At 43.8% G+C, this 16,688-nt stretch overlaps 1 protein-coding gene across 1 annotated transcript; it reads right to left on the bottom strand.

Annotated features, from left to right (window-relative positions):
• Positions 1-1,438: 1,438 nt before the first annotated feature.
• LOC121535366 (myosin light chain 1, cardiac muscle) lies at positions 1,439-5,178 on the bottom strand. Its single transcript, XM_041842380.2, has 6 exons — positions 4,973-5,178; positions 3,202-3,229; positions 2,634-2,783; positions 2,179-2,352; positions 1,844-1,921; positions 1,439-1,733 (listed from the first exon to the last, which is right to left on the bottom strand). The coding sequence occupies exons 1-6, from the start codon at positions 5,072-5,074 to the stop codon at positions 1,705-1,707; spliced, it is 561 nt and encodes a 186-aa protein (XP_041698314.1). The 5' UTR covers positions 5,075-5,178; the 3' UTR covers positions 1,439-1,704.
• Between the last annotated feature and the right edge of the window lie 11,510 nt (positions 5,179-16,688).

Below are 16,688 nucleotides of genomic sequence, written 5' to 3' on the forward strand. Positions count from 1 at the left end.
GGTTTGTTTATCAAGTCATTCAGGCTTATTGACCCTCAATGTCAGTTACTACAGAGAGCAGCATGTAGGGGGTCTCCCTGGGGTTGAGCCATGGGGACTGGGGCTAAAGCAATGTGATGTGCTTACTGCTACAGTACATTAGGACAATGAAACCACTGTTCACTCAACTCTTCATAAAAGTCAGATAATCAAGTTGGCAAAAAATGTGATCTACCTGAAAGGTAAGTAAGTCACAGTCACAGATTTCCACATGAAAGGTAAGTAAGCCTTGTATACTGAAATTGAAATATTGAAAAAGTAAAAAGGACATCATATGGACACTGGTGACTGATGTAGACCTACTGATATGTAATTGGACAGCTATCCAATCATCTTAAATCAGATTTGTAATAGCATGTGATTATGGGATCTTTCCTGCTGAAAACAATCAATCAAACAAACCAAACAGCCGCCAAAGGGTCTCTGGTTTTCAGACCACTGGCTCCATCTATTGGTTGAAGGTGAGAGGCCAATGAACCGACTGCACATATACACTACCGACTACAGTAATGTGTGGGATCTTTAAAAACAAAAACATTTCTTCTTATAAAATTGCATGATTTTTTCGTTTAAAATAAAAAAAATCCGCTTTTGTATTCAAAGATTGATTAGGTCTGCAACATGTTTTTCTGACAGTTATTTATTTAATTACCTGATGCAGGTCTGCCCTCTTGTGTCGGCTACCAGAAAAATCAAGTGGCATCATTCAGGTGCCATGCATAGAGAAGAGAAGAATGAAGACATTAAAAGGGGACCTTGTTCTGTGTGGACACTGACAATAATCACCTCAGACATTTGCTATAACTTTAAGCAGATTTATTCCTTTCAAGTGAAATCGTCTTAAGTAAAGCAAAGACAGACCAGACAGTGGAAGAACAGAGACTTTGTGGCCACATGCTTCATTACACATAGTGTGTGCCTGGACTGAGAATGTATGTGATAGAAACAATACAATGGCTACTGAACATGTGTGAATGACATATAGTACCTTACAGAACACATCTCAAAAAGGAGTCCACCTCCTTTCTCCGTAAAAACATCCTTTGTATATGTCTTCAGCTCATGCTAAAGATTGTTCATAAACTTACTTTGAAGCAGTAAGAAGAATTGTCATTTTTGATATATAAAGATGAAGGACCTCAGTAGGGAGTTTGCCTGTTCCTTTTAAGTAATATTTTTTGGCAGTTTCTTTGAATTTATCACTGTGAGGTGCTTGTTTGGTAAAGTATGTTAGTTAGACCAATGGCACCCTCTTTTGGTTGTAGGCTACATGAGGGAGCATTGACCACAGACCCCAATACAGGACACGTCACATGGCAAGGGAAATATGACCGAGGAAAATCAGTTACAAATGGTCAAATGAAAATTAGGAAGTAAAGTATTGCACAATACCATAATATTGAATCATTCTGTTTAATTACAAGTTTTTATCCACAAATGAACAGTGGGGATGTACAATAACATTTGTTATTTGAGTCAACATGAAGGGGAACGATAAAAAACAATGAACAGTTAGTTGAACGGTTCTGTCACGTGATGGAATAGCAATCCAACTGGGCACATAGGGATGAATACATGACATGAGGGGCATGGAGTGGACTTTACATAAACATATTAACAATCATCTGTCTTCAACTATCAGGTGTCATGGCGATGGCAGCCTTTTTAAGATGCCATGACGTGTTTTACAAAAGCTGTGAAGAAAAATAGACAAGGGAATTAGGTACAGAAATATTAATTGATTTAAAAGGTATGTTTTGGAATTTTTGGTCAAAGATAGCAAGGAGAGGGTATAATTTCTTACCTTCGTAGTTTACACAGCCGTTGGCGTCCTCCTGGTTTGTCATGAGCTGCTCAACCTCATCCTCCTTCATCTTTTCACCTATAACCAATCAAACATACTGTTAAATTCCCTTTTTTGTTAAATACCATTTAAATTGAGTATAACCTAAAACCTTGATAGCCTACTTTAGCTGTGTCCCATCCTGTACGTGATGTAGCCAACTCTTCTACCATTGTCAGTGGTATGACAATAAAGAGTTGGCTACATCCCATTCAGGATTGGACCAGGCAAGGTCAACCTATTTTAGACTGTATTATTGTATGCTATGTAAAATATGTCTGAGGCCTTGGACTCACCCAGTGATGCCAGGACGTGCCTGAGCTCAGCGCCCATGACTGTGCCGTCGCCCAGTTTGTCGAACACCCTCAGACCCTCAACGAAGTCCTCATATGTGCCGCGGTCCTTGGCTTTGCAGATGTGTTGATGGATTGGCAGGAAGCTGTCAAAGTCCAGCATCTTCGTCGCCATTTCTGTGTATGAAACAACAAAGTCAAATGTCATTGAAACCATCCACACTACCACCAATACAGGAGCTAGAAATGTAGAACATTAACTTAGATTGTATTAAAATAATACATATTCCATATATGATTAACCCTATTAGATTTCAAATATAAAAAGTTAATAAAAGCTACATTTTAAAAACGTATTGATGAAACATCAAAGAAAGCCAACTGATCAACATATTTTTTTTATTGATTTTAGAAACCCCCCAAAATAAAACAGATTATAGAATGTTGCATGGACTTACCCTCTGGCTTGGGCTTTCCAAGGACATACATTATTTCTGCGTTGGTTGGGTTCTGCCCCAGTGCCCTGATCACATCACCACACTGTCCGTACGTGATCTTCATCTCATTGAGTGGTGTCCTGTCGAACAGCTGGAAAGCATCCTTGAAATCTGTGGAGAGAGCAACACGACAGTGGCATTGTGTGTCTAGATGTTTTTCCACTTGTCTGTCAGGGTCCTAAAAGCAGGCTGGTCTCACAGCATGCAGATCTCCATTTGAGGAGAGGCTGGACATTTTCAAAAGACAATGATTTACTGTTGCTTTCTCTCAACACATCTCTTGCACTTTCATGTCCTTCTGTCACACTACACGTTCATGTACTTGTGTCACACTACACGTTCATGTACTTCTGTCACACTACACATTAATGTACTTTACATCACACTATACGTTCATGTACTTCTATCACACTACACGTTCATGTACTTCTATCACACTACACTTTCATGTACCAGACTAGATATACAAGTACTCATTGTGAAGAGACAGGCAAACAAACAACTGTAACAACAACAATTTCAATCTTACCCTCAATCTGCTCAGGGGTGAATTCAAGCTGAAAGAAAAAGCAAAATCATTAAAAACTATTTTGTGCAGGATGTGAATGTAAAGGGAAGATTTCACATGACCAACAATATAGATCTCAAAGTGAACTGCATGTTGTGAGCAACAGTGAAAATGACTTTGAAAAGCTGAGGTCAAACATAGTTGATAGTAGTTGTACCACCCCCACTCCCCATTATGATGCCCCCACTATCAGTTGTCCAAACATTATAGAGATTTCTCAGGCTCCAGTTACACTCCACTTATTCCAGGCATTTAAAGCCAGGGCTTGGTCAGTGTCAATTTATGGCTGACCTTCAGACAGACACAGCCTTCTCACACATGCCTCCTGACTGTTTTGACTGTGCACATGCCTTTGACCGACTGCTTTTCCTGTCTACGTTTGACACCAGCTCTGTTGTCTTAACGCAAGATGATGTGTAAGACGGAGGTTACAAGTGCCATGCAAATGATTAAGTGACACTTCACCAGCACAGAGACAAAGTCCTCTATTAAAATGGTACGCATTTCACAGCTGATGAAGGAGGTCAGGGTTGAGTCACTAAAGTCCCTCTTGATGAACCTAAATATGAAATGGAGGAGAATAGGAGGAGAAGGACACTAAGATGTAATTGTGCTTCACCTACCTTTCTGGTTATCTGAATAACTTCAAAGGTCTGACCTAAAGCTGTATTAAAATCCTATTTATATTCATTTGATATCCTTCATGTAAAGAGGATTTTTTTAAACGGCCCTCTTGCACCATTCTTGGCAATTTTCCTATTGTGTGTGTTGGATTTGTTTCAGATAGTCATAAATTACTGTCAGATCTGTGGATATTTAGAGATCCCACCCAACAGTGGAGCTGTGCGAAAATATTTGAAAAACCCATATTTTAGCATGTTTTAAAATAAATGGCCTTGGTAAGAAATATATGTATTTGTCTTTGCACTTTTTTCCCCTTTCTTTTTTGTACAAAGCCAGTCTGCCTTTCGATTTGGGTGGTCTGCTATGCATGGACATAATTCAAATCACATTGTGTGGCTTTAACCTCACTACATTGTAATACAGCTGCTCCCTCAACCATGAAAAACTTTTACCCACATAGAAGAGGCAGAAATAGAAAGAAACATTTGCATATCATGTAAAAGATCATTGTTGCTCTTCAATCTGTCATGCTACTGGTGTTGTCTTATCAATGTGGAAACGGCTGAACAGTAGGACTCCTATTTGAATGCACTGCACTGTTCACGTCACATGGTGTCTCTAATGTTCTTGAAAAACACAGATGACTATCTATGGAAGACCAAACTCTTAGTGCCATCTCCTTGAAAGGTCAGTTTTGCCCTCAAGTGGATACATGGCTTGATGTTGAGATTAAGGGTATTACATTTTTCTTATCAATTTTATGAATGTGAAAAGAATGGAACCTCACCCATATGATAGTGAAGTTATGTCCTGTGTGATAGCCCAGTAACACCCAGTAGCACCCAATAAATATATGATTAACAGCCCTTTTCAATCCCTAATCCCTAATATACAAATCATTTTAAACACGTTCGAAGATAACGAATAATTGAAAAACATGCTTATGTTGATGTTTCCCCTACCATCCAGACCACCATCCAGACTACCATCTAGACCACCATCTAGACCACCATCTAGACCACCATCTAGACCACCATCCAAAGCTCAACACATTTTCCCTATTCCCTTCATCATGCAAACCAAAGTGGAAATCTGAGTTTTTCTGTACCACGACTTCTGCAGGGTTAAACTCCGGAATCTTGACAGGCTCAGGCTCTGGGGCCTTGGGCTTGGGTGCTTCTTTGGGCTCTTCCTTCTTCTTGGGCGCCATTGTGAGAACAGAGATGCACAACTAAGCACAGGAGCCACAGGAGGAACTACACTGCAGAGAGTAACACTTTGGGTAGGGGCTGGGGCCCTTTATTCTGTCTGTCCAGGTGTCATCCTCACCCCCTCCCTGGCCCGCAGTGCTGCCAACAATAGGGAGTGCACTATAAAAGGCCATGCTTTGTGCTTCTATTTAAGACAGGCTGCGGATGCACATCATCAAGATGCCTACTAGGAAACTAATTTGGATCGAAATCCCCCGCCTGGGTCCTCATCCTTGAATCCAGCTATTTCTATCTAGTCCATTGATGTGTTCATGTGTGCATGCTAGCTGTTCCTGTAGACTTCCAGTCATTGCACTGACGTTAGTTAGCATTGGCTCGCAAAACTACCTCTAACTTACTTCAATCTAAATGCAGATAAATAAAAATGGCATCCACAAGTTCATCTGACTCTGGGGAAGTAGATAAAGGCCTTTATTGCCAAAACCCTGAACTATCCCTTTAAGGGAAAATGACAGTTGTATCTGAAACTCTTTGTTCTACCAGTTATTGAGCGAAGGTGTTGAGTGATCATCTGAGAAGCAGACAGTGAATGTGACTCAAATTATTATAATATTGATAATACCCTGCAATTACTCTCCACTCAGATTGAATATTGCATAATGTCTAATAAATTAGTATTGTCTGCCATGGATAGGACAGGAGGACATGTGTGTGGGCAAGCATGGTGGGTCTGTGAGATTATTATTTATTTATGGGACAGATGTTCCTATCTGCAGGGATTTGGAGAGCATTAGTGACAGTGTGGAGAGAGATTTGAATAGTCTCTCTGCTGGCAGTAAACCCGAAGGCATATTAATTGCTCTTGGCCTGGACTTTTCAGATGTCAGCTTATGGAACTGCTAATAAAAAATGGCTTGCTTGATCCATGACAAGACGCTGTTGTCTCGTTCTGAACAGCTTGCCCCAGAGAAATCCACAGCACCATGTATTTTCCCCTTCAGTTTACATGCAGGATCAATCTGATGGAATTATTGGTTAGTTCCACACTGACTGCTCAGCTTGCCTTGCACAAAAAGACAAGAAAGGAAACTGTTTCATTATAAGAGGATATTGAAATGCTGTGCTTATTGATGCATACAGCTGACTACGGATAGAAAAATGGAGAGAAGAATATGGAAAGAAGATCAGTGTCAGAGAAAAACAGCATAAACACAGCACATACTCCTCCAAATTATGACTGTATCTAATATAATCAATGAACTGTCACGAACCTGCCCAGTAATGGTATCTTTATTTAATCTGAAGAAAGTGGTCTCCCATTCAATGCCTATATTAGTCTACATTGCATTGTTTGTTTCTAACAATGCTTGTGTCCTCTTGTCTGTATGATACTGTACAACGACTCATACCTGGCAGCTGTTTAGTGGTTGAATTTCAAGACCCTGTGAAATAGTTACTGATAGATTACTGTATGTCCATGTCATGTGAAAAGTTGACAGTTTGTTTGATTCATTAAAGAAAGTTTCTGGTGTGACCGATGTAATCTAAATGAACTGGTCTTCCTTATGTACTTCTGTTTCCTAGAATATCACACAGGCATGTGAATCATCACTTAGCATAAAATAAGAAATACATATAAAGATAAAAATACATAAACATCAATTTTGTATCTGACCAAGTTTGGATTGGTTCAACACCATCTCCTGAGCTTCCCGGTTTGCCACTTTTGACTTCCGATTGCTTCCTAGTTCCAGATTGTCTTTAAATTGTTCCAACATTTGGCAAGTAAATACTGAATGAGCCTAGAGATTTCCTGTTCGCAATGATGAGTGAGTATACTGCTCATAGAGGGAATATAAATACTGAACGAGATGAGAGATTTCCTTTTCCTCCACTAAATGGTCACACAGGCGGCTAACAGCTTTATTCTGACAGCAGGGTTATATGATCATTTCCATGTTGAGAGCTTGGGACTATGAGGTTCTATCAGCATTTTAGTCAAAATTGAGTTATTGACATAGCCTTGTTCTGTTTAATGTTTTCTACCTATATAGTACTCTAAATACCCCAATTCATGTTGTTAAGTTCAAAAGAATACAATATAAAAATTGCTGACACCATTCAAACCAATGAGGATTCGGAACCAATTATCTCAGAATCATCTTTTTGCAGATAAAACCTTATAGTCCCAAGCTCTTGATGTGTCAATCTGGGCTGAAAGAAGTTAATCCATACAGGGGTTATTCAAGGATACATCTCACTCTACCTGGAGAGTAGAGGCAAAATAAAAGCTTATCAGGTAATAACTCTACAGAGCCCTGTGTGAAAGAGGCAAGGTAGGCTTAAGGCCAGCAGTGCAGATTTCATTATCACAGGCCGTGATAACCCACAATACTGGGAATATAATTGCATTTTTACATTTAATTGTTTAATTATTGTTACTGGCGTAGCACACCTCCCCCGCAGCCCCCACAAGGCGGGAGGTTCTACAAGCTTTGGTCGCCCCCAACCCCACAAAAACTGCGCTACGCAACTGATTATTGTATCAAACAACATACACTGCCTGATGATGAACCCTGTTAGTGTTACTGAATTGATCAGCTCCAGTATTCTGAAATCATCCTGCTCAATGTCATTTGCATCAGTTATCATACCAAAGTGAAATGTTCTACCAGCCATGAAATGACTGATAATTGCATTAATATGTCAATGAGATTACTCTCCGAACAGACAGTACTGCAGCTTTTCATTATAATGTTGTAATGCTTATCCAACTCATTGCTGGCTTGCAGGTGCACTTGAACAGAACCCCGGCCAGTCAATGAGTGTCAAGCTACATAGAGACACAGATGGAAACTCAGTGTGTCAGTTAGGGTATAAATGGATTGAGCCCTTCATAGCTCTAACTTCCACCCCACGAACATGATATCAGGTGATTGACATTGAAGAGGGCTATTGCAACCATCACAGAATGCCCACCCCATGGGGAAGCTCGTAAAACATGCAGGACCTGTCCAGTTTACTATTTTGGTGGTGCCTGTTGTTCTCTCTTGTATGTACCTTGGAAAGGGTCCAGACAATTTACAATGCCAATTGTTATTTGGCCCCCAAACAAAGCGAAGCGACCTTCAGTGTAGCTGTACTGGAGCAGAGGCAGCTTAGCAAACCAAAGTCCTAAGTAAGTATAGACACCCTTAGTTTGGACTTTACTGTTTGGATTCAATGAAACACAGTAACATCCCTTAATCCAGAAGGGATGAACAGAGAAGGGTACTAACTCAAATGAATTAATTTATAAGCTGTACACTGTCGAATAACAGCCATAGAGCACAATTATCCAGGGAATTCAGCTGGCAATGTCTCAAATGATGGTTCTGTCCTGCTGCGTGGCAGGCTATAATTCCATTTAAATTCAGGAGGATGTGGATAGCCCTCTTCTCAGGGAGGAGGAGAGTTGATGATTGGAAAAAGAAACACCTATCAAGGTCCCCGATAACTAGTGTGGAACCATTTGCATAATAGTTAAATGGCCAGGACTCCCGCACGAGACTGGGTTGTTAGCGTTTCCCTTCGCCAGAAGTCCCAATTTCTTGAATAACTATTTAAAGGCCTAGTGCAGTCAAAAACTTGATTTTCCTGTGTTTTATATATATTTTCACACTATGAGGTTGGAATAATACTGTGAAATTGTGTAAAGGATGATAATGCCCTTTAAGTTTAACAGCTGTTTGAAAAGACCGACTGAAATTTCAGCCTGTTTTTGTTGGAAGTTTTGGCCTGCCTGGTGACATCACCAGGTGGTAAATTAGTTAATTGACAAATACGAAAGAGAGTTCCAAATCTCTCTGCCAATAACAGCTAGTTTTCCCCTCCCAACTCAGACCACTTCTAGACAGTCCTAGCAAAATTCTTGCTTGAGAAATTGCACTTTGCTATGAAGCTGTTTTTGTATATTTTTGACCAATTTAATTGAAAACAATCACAGTAAGGTACTTTATTGTTACCCAGAAATTATTTGATATTGAGATAGAAATGGCTGCATTGGACCTTTAAGTGAAATGAACTGTGATTCAACTCATTCTACTAATGTGAAACTCAATTTTAACATTTTTGTACAGTGGGGAAAAAAAGTATTTAGTCAGCCACCAATTGTGCAAGTTCTCCCACTTAAAAAGATGAGAGAGGCCTGTAATTTTCATCATAGGTACACTTCAACTATGACAGACAAATTGAGGGAAAAAAATCCAGAAAATCACATTGTAGGATTTTTAATGAATTTATTTGCAAATTATGGTGGAAAATAAGTATTTGGTCACCTACAAACAAGCAAGATTTCTGGCTCTCACAGACCTGTTACTTCTTCTTTAAGAGGCTCCTCTGTCCTCCACTCGTTACCTGTATTAATGGCACCTGTTTGAACTTTTTATCAGTATAAAAGACACCTGTCCACAACCTCAAACAGTCACACTCCAAACTCCACTATGGCCAAGACCAAAGAGCTGTCAAAGGACACCAGAAACATAATTGTAGACCTGCACCAGGCTGGGAAGACTGAATCTGCAATAGGTAAGCAGCTTGGTTTGAAGAAATCAACTGTGGGAGCAATTATTAGGAAATGGAAGACATACAAGACCACTGATAATCTCCCTCGATCTGGGGCTCCACGCAAGATCTCACCCTGTGGGGTCAAAATGATCACAAGAACGGTGAGCAAAAATCCCAGAACCACACGGGGGGGACCTAGTGAATGACCTGCAGAGAGCTGGGACCAAAGTAACAAAGCCTACCATCAGTAACACACTACGCCGCCAGGGACTCAAATCCTGCAGTGCGAAACGTGTCCCCCTGCTTAAGCCAGTACATGTCCAGGCCCGTCTGAAGTTTGCTAGAGTGCATTTGGATGATCCAAAAGAGGATTGGGAGAATGTCATATGGTCAGATGAAACCAAAATATAACTTTTTGGTAAAAACTCAACTCGTCGTGTTTGGAGGACAAAGAATGCTGAGTTGCATCCAAAGAACACCATACCTACTGTGAAGCATGGGGGTGGAAACATCATGCTTTGGGGCTGTTTTTCTGAAAAGGGACCAGGACGACTGATACGTGTAAAGGAAAGAATGAATGGGGCCATGTATCGTGAGATTTTGAGTGAAAACCTCCTTCCATCAGCAAGGGCATTGAAGATGAAACGTGGCTGGGTCTTTCAGCATGACAATGATCCCAAACACACCGCCCGGGCATTGAAGGAGTGGCTTCGTAAGAAGCATTTCAAGGTCCTGGAGTGGCCTAGCCAGTCTCCAGATCTCAACCCCATAGAAAATCTTTGGAGGGAGTTGAAAGTCTGTGTTGCCAAGCGACAGCCCCAAAACATCACTGCTCTAGATGTTATGTGGGCAGCTTGTCTCTCCCTTTTCTGTTTCCCTTCCTCCTTGTTTTGTCCCCTCTTTGTCTGTTGTATCTGTATGTGTGTTTGTCCCCATTATGTTGGTGCGTCTGCCGGTGTGTGTCTGGAGTGGATCGGGGGGCGTGCTCAGGATCTGCCTCTCCTGTGCAGCTGCGGGTTGTTTCCAGTTATTCCTGCCTACGCAGCTGCATCCTATTCTCTCATCAACCTGCACTACTAATTCCTGGGCATGGCGCTCCACCGGCGCCAGATCATTGTTCTTACTAGAGCGGTAACTTGGCTCACCAGTAGAGTTAAATTGTCTTTGTCTTCAGCCTGGCTCTTTACTCTCCTTAACCTGTCATTTGTTTTGTCTTCAGTTCAGACATGCCTGCCTGCCTGCCTGCCTGCCTGCCTGCCTGCCTGCCTGCCTCAGCCTCTCCTTCCTCCGGAGCCGACTAGCCCACTCTGTTCCTTTTCTTCAGTTGTTTTTGGACTAAGACAAATTGAACTTTTATTAAAATAATTTTTGTTTCTTCCACTCCCTTAGTCGTGTTTTGTTTCTCTGAGTGCTGGGTTTAACCATAGCTTAACAGAACGATCTGGCCATGGACCCAACAGAGAAACAGCACGGGGCAAACAAAGACAGCTTCCAACAAGCTATCCAGGCTCAAGGAACGTTGCTAGGACAGCATGACCAATTGATTCGGACTCTTTTGGAAAATAATCATCAACTGCTGAACCAGGTGACTCAGTTAACAACACAAGTCTCTAAATTGTCTGTTATCAGTTCTCCATCTCTCTCTGACCCCCAGTTTGATGCACCCCAAGTTGTTTCCTCTGACATTATGCAGGCTTCGTTCCATCGGGAACCCCCTGTCACGTCGCTTGAACCGTTCAATGGAGAATTGGACAAGTGCCGGGGATTTTTGCTTCAGTGTGACTTGATTTTTCGGCAGAGACCACTGTCGTTTTCTACTGATTCCTCTAAGGTACATTATGTTCTGGGGCTGTTAAGAGGGAGAGCTCTGGTTTGGGCTGAGGCTGTGTGCTCAAATCAAACTTTGACTGGATTGACTTTTGCTGATTTTTCTGCTAAATTGAAGACTGTTTTTGACCATGTGGGTAATTCCTCCAAGATACTTTTTAATTTGAGGCAGGGTTCTAACAGTGTGGCTGAGTACTCTATTGAGTTCTGGACTTTGGCAGCGGACTCCAAGTGGAACAATGTGGCACTTCAAGGAGCATTTCTAAACGGTTTGAATGAAGCCATTAAGGATGAACTGGCTGCTCGTGACGAGCCACATGATTTACATTCTCTCGTTTCCCTGTCCATTAAGCTAGACAACCGGTTGCGGGAGAGGCGTCGGGAGAGAGGCGGTCGGCCACATCTAGGAGGACGAGTTCCCCAGCCTTCAACCACTCGAGTCTCGCCTCCCCGGAGCCGGCAGCTTCTTGTTCCTGATCCCATCCCGAGCACAGAGGAGGAACCAATGCAAGTGGGTCGAGCTCGACTACCTCCAGCAGAGCGGCAACGGCGCCTCCAGGCGGGTGAGTGCCTGTACTGTGGAGACGCCACACACATTCTGGCTACATGCCCTAAGCGACCAAAAGACAAGGCTCGCTCGTAACGGTGGGTCTACTTGCGAGCCCAGAGTTAGATCCTGAACCCATCATTCCCCGATTACAAGTACCTGTAACCTTACGTTTCCAGAGTCATTCCCTGCCACTCTCAGCTCTCATAGACTCAGGTGCAGAAGACAACTTTATTAGTCACCAGTTCGTTACACAAGCTCGTATCCCCATGGAGCCACTACCTACCCCCATTCGAGTCACAGCCCTTGATGTGCGCCTCCTCGCGGAGATAACTCATCAAACCACCCCCGTTTCCCTAGTGATTTCTGGCAATCATTGTGAAAGCATTCAGTTAAGAGTTATGTCTGGCTCAGCTACCCCCCTAATCCTTGGCTTCCCCTGGTTGGCTCTTCACAACCCACAAATTGATTGGACACGTCACACCATTCTCAGTTGGAGCACTAACTGCCATTCAGAGTGCCTTAGGTCAGCGGTTCCCCCCACTAAGTGTAACCCAACTCATCCCTCAGCTCCTCCCGATCTGTCATCTGTCCCCAAAGAATACCATGACTTAGCTGAAGTTTTCAGTAAGGACAAGGCTCTGTCTCTACCACCACATAGGCCTTATGATTGCCCTATTGAACTGCTTCCTGGTGCTCCCTTGCAGCACCGTCCCGACCGGAAAGAGAGGCAATGGAGCAGTATATTGGTGATTCTCTGGCCTCGGGCATAATCCGTCCCTCGTCGTCTCCTTTGGGTGCAGGTTTCCTTTTCGTTGAAAAGAAAGACAAGTCGTTACGCCCCTGTATCGATTTCAGGGGTTTAAACAACATAACTGTTAAAAACAAGTATCCCCTTCCACTCATCAACTCAGCTTTTGAACCTCTGCATGGCGCCACAGTTTTCTCCAAGCTCGACCTCAGGAACGCTTATCACCTTGTCAGAATCCGAAAGGGAGATGAGTGGAAAACCGCTTTCAACACTCCACTGGGGCATTTTGAGTATTTGGTCATGCCCTTTGGGCTCTCAAACACCCCTGCTGTATTCCAAGCCATGGTGAACGATGTTCTTAGGGATTTTTTGAACCGTTTTGTCTTTGTATACCTGGATGATATTCTTGTTTTTTCCAAGTCACCCGAGGAGCATGAGTCACACGTCCGTCAAGTCCTTCAACGGCTCTTGGAGAATAAGCTGTACGTCAAAGCAGAAAAGTGTGAGTTCCACAAACAGTCTACATCGTTCCTTGGTTTCATCATTGAGAGCGGGCAGGTGAAGGCGGACCCCGAGAAGATCCGGGCAGTGACGGAATGGCCCACACCCACCACCCGTAAGCAACTTCAACGATTTTTGGTCTTTGCTAACTTCTACCGTAGATTCATTAAGGGTTTTAGTAAAGTGGTGGCACCCCTTACTAGACTCACATCCCCAAAAGTCCCTTTTCTGTGGTCCCCTGAGGCGGAGCAGGCGGTAGGGGTTTTGAAGGAACTGTTTTCCACCTCCCCCGTGTTGATACACCCCAATACCTCTCTGCAGTTTATTGTGGAGGTGGACGCGTCTGACTCAGGTGTGGGAGCAGTCCTCTCCCAGCGCTCCCCCACTGACCAAAAGCTTCACCCCTGTGCTTTTTTCTCCAAGAAATTGTCACCCACAGAACGGAATTACGACGTTGGAAACCGGGAACTGCTGGCGGTCAAGCTAGCACTGGAAGAATGGCGGCACTGGCTGGATGGAGCTGAACTGCCATTTGTGGTCTGGACAGACCACAAAAACGTGGCTTACATCCAAGCCACTAAGAGACTCAACTCACGCCAAGCCAGATGGGCCCTGTTTTTTAGTAGGTTTAACTTTATTCTAACATACAGACCGGGGTCAAGAAATGTTAAACCAGATGCTTTGTCCCGCCAGTTTGCTGACCCTTCGGAGACCAGCAAGCCTGAGGCAGTCCTACCTTCCTCATGCGTCGTGGCGGCAGTACAGTGGGAGATCGAGTCTCTTGTGAAGACTGCACTTGCCACGGACCCGGGACCGGGTGATGGACCTCCCAACCTACTCTTTGTTCCCGAGACGGTCCGGTCTCAGGTGTTGCAGTGGATTCACACCTCCCGTTTTGCTGGTCACCCTGGGATGAGACGCACGTTGACGCTGCTTAAGAGACATTTTTGGTGGCCTTCAATGGAAACTGACGTTCGGGCTTTTGTGGCAGCCTGTTCAACCTGTGCTCGGGGCAAAGCCTCCCATCAGTCCCCTTCGGGGCTGCTGCTACCCCTCCCAGTTCCCAGCCGTCCCTGGTCCCACATAGCCATGGATTTTGTCACCGGCCTACCAAAGTCTGAAGGTAATGACAAAACAGCGCCGGAGAAGATGGCTGCCGTTTTACAGCCCTCTAACCAATTGTACTATTATGTGTGTTTTTCCGCATTATTTGTAATTTATTTTGTACATAATGTTTCTGCCATCGTCTCTTATAACCAAAAAGAGCTTCTGGATATCAGGACAGCGATTACTCCCCTCGTATTGGACGAAGATTTTTTCTTCAACGAGGCGGCCGCGAAGGATATCATACAGACACCCGACAAGGCCCAAATCCCCGTCATTCGCGTGAAGAAGAGACGGAGATATCGTGGACGCAGATCGGGGTGTCTTGTAAGGATCCGACGGTGAGCGAGTAAACTGCCTCTTCCATCAATCCTATTAGCCAACGTTCAATCTTTTGAAAATAAAGTGGACGATTTAAGATTACGGTTATCCTACCAACGGGACATTAAAAACTGTAATATATTATGTTTCACCGAGTCGTGGCTGAGCACGACAATGATAACATTCAGCTAGCAGGCTATACGCTACATCGGCAGGACAGAACGGCTGACTCCGGTAAGACAAGGGTTGGCGGTCTGTGTATATTTGTAAACAACAGCTGGTGCACAAAACCAAATACTAAGGAAGTCTCGAGGTTTTGCTCGCCTGAGGTAGAGTATCTTATGATAAGCTGTAGACCACACTATTTACCAAGAGAGTTTTCATCTATATTTTTCATAGCTGTCTATTTACCACCACAAACCAATGCTGGCATCAAGATTGCACTGAATGAGTTGTACAAGGCCATTAATCAACAGGAAAACGCTCATCCAGATGCAGCGCTCCTAGTGGCCGGGGACTTTAATGAAGGGAAACTTAAATCCGTTCTACCTAATTTCTACCAGCATGTTAAATGTGCAACTAGAGGGAAAAAAACTCTAGACCACCTTTACTCCACACACAGAGACGCATACAAAGCTCTCCCTCGCCCTCCATTTGGCAAATCTGACCATAACTCTATCCTCCTGATTCCTGCTTATAAGCAAAAACTAAAGCAGGAAGCACCAGTGACTCGGTTAATAAAAAAGTGGTCAGATGACGCAGATGCTAAGCTACAAGACTGTTTTGCTAGCACAGACTGGAACATGTTCCGGGATTCTTCAGACAGCATTGAGGAGTACACCACATCAGTCACTGGCTTCATCAATAAGTGCATCGATGACGTTGTCCCCACAGTGACCGTATGTACATACCCCAACCAGAAGCCATGGATTACAGGAAACATCCGCACTGAGCCAAAGGGTAGAGCTGCCGCTTTCAAGGAACGGGACTAACCCGGACGCTTTTAAGAAATCCCGCTATGACCTCCGACGAACCATCAAACAGGCAAAGAGTCAATACAGGTCTAAGATTGAATCGTACTACACTGGCTCTGACGCTCGTCGGTGTGGCAGGGCTTGAAAACTATTACAGACTACAAAGGGAAACACAGCCGCGAGCTGCCCAGTGACACAAGCCTACCAGACGAGCTAAACCACTTCTATGCTCGCTTCGAGGCAAGCAACACTGAAGCATGCATGAGAGCACCAGCTGTTCCGGATGACTATGTGATCACGCTCTCCGTAGCCGATGTGAGTAAGACTTTTAAGCAGGTCAACATTCACAAGGCCGCAGGGCCAGACGGATTACCAGGACGTGTACTCCGAGCATGTGCTGACCAACTGGCAAGTGTCTTCACTGACATTTTCAACATGTCCCTGACTGAGTCTGTAATACCAACATGTTTCAAGCAGACCACCATAGTCCCCGTGCCCAAGGACTCTAAGATAACCTGCCTAAATGACTACCGACCCGTAGCACTGACGTCTGTAGCCATGAAGTGCTTTGAAAGGCTGGTCATGGCTCACATCAACAGCATTATCCCAGAAACCCTAGACCCACTCCAATTTGCATACCGCCCCAACAGATCCACAGATGATGCAATCTCTATTGCACTCCACACTGCCCTTTCCCACCTGGACAAGAGGAACACCTACGTGAGAATGCTATTCATTGACTACAGCTCAGCATTCAACACCATAGTGCCCTCTAAGCTCATCACTAAGCTAAAGATCCTGGGACTAAACACCTCCCTCTGCAACTGGATCCTGGACTTCCTGACGGGCCGCCCCCAGGTGGTAAGGGTAGGTAACAACACATCTGCCACACTGATCCTCAACACGGGGGCCCCTCAGGGGTGCGTGCTCAGTCCCCTCCTGTACTCTCTGTTCACCCATGACTGCATGGCCAGGCACGACTCCAACACCATCATTAAGTTTGCCGACGACACAACAGTGGTAGGCCTGATCACCGACAACGA

This window comes from Coregonus clupeaformis, chromosome 21 (genome assembly GCF_020615455.1).
Source record: "Coregonus clupeaformis isolate EN_2021a chromosome 21, ASM2061545v1, whole genome shotgun sequence".
NCBI lineage: Eukaryota > Metazoa > Chordata > Actinopteri > Salmoniformes > Salmonidae > Coregonus > Coregonus clupeaformis.

Bases quoted from the DNA above. Each gene is read 5' to 3' on its own strand.
- LOC121535366 (XM_041842380.2), bottom strand. From the start codon at position 5,074: ATGGCGCCCAAGAAGAAGGAAGAGCCCAAAGAAGCACCCAAGCCCAAG. The intron at 3,230-4,972 runs GTACAGAAAAAC...TTTTTCTTTCAG, and splicing joins TTAACCCTGCAGAAGTCGTG to CTTGAATTCACCCCTGAGCA. The intron at 1,734-1,843 runs GTAAGAAATTAT...TTTTCTTCACAG, and splicing joins CGGCTGTGTAAACTACGAAG to CTTTTGTAAAACACGTCATG.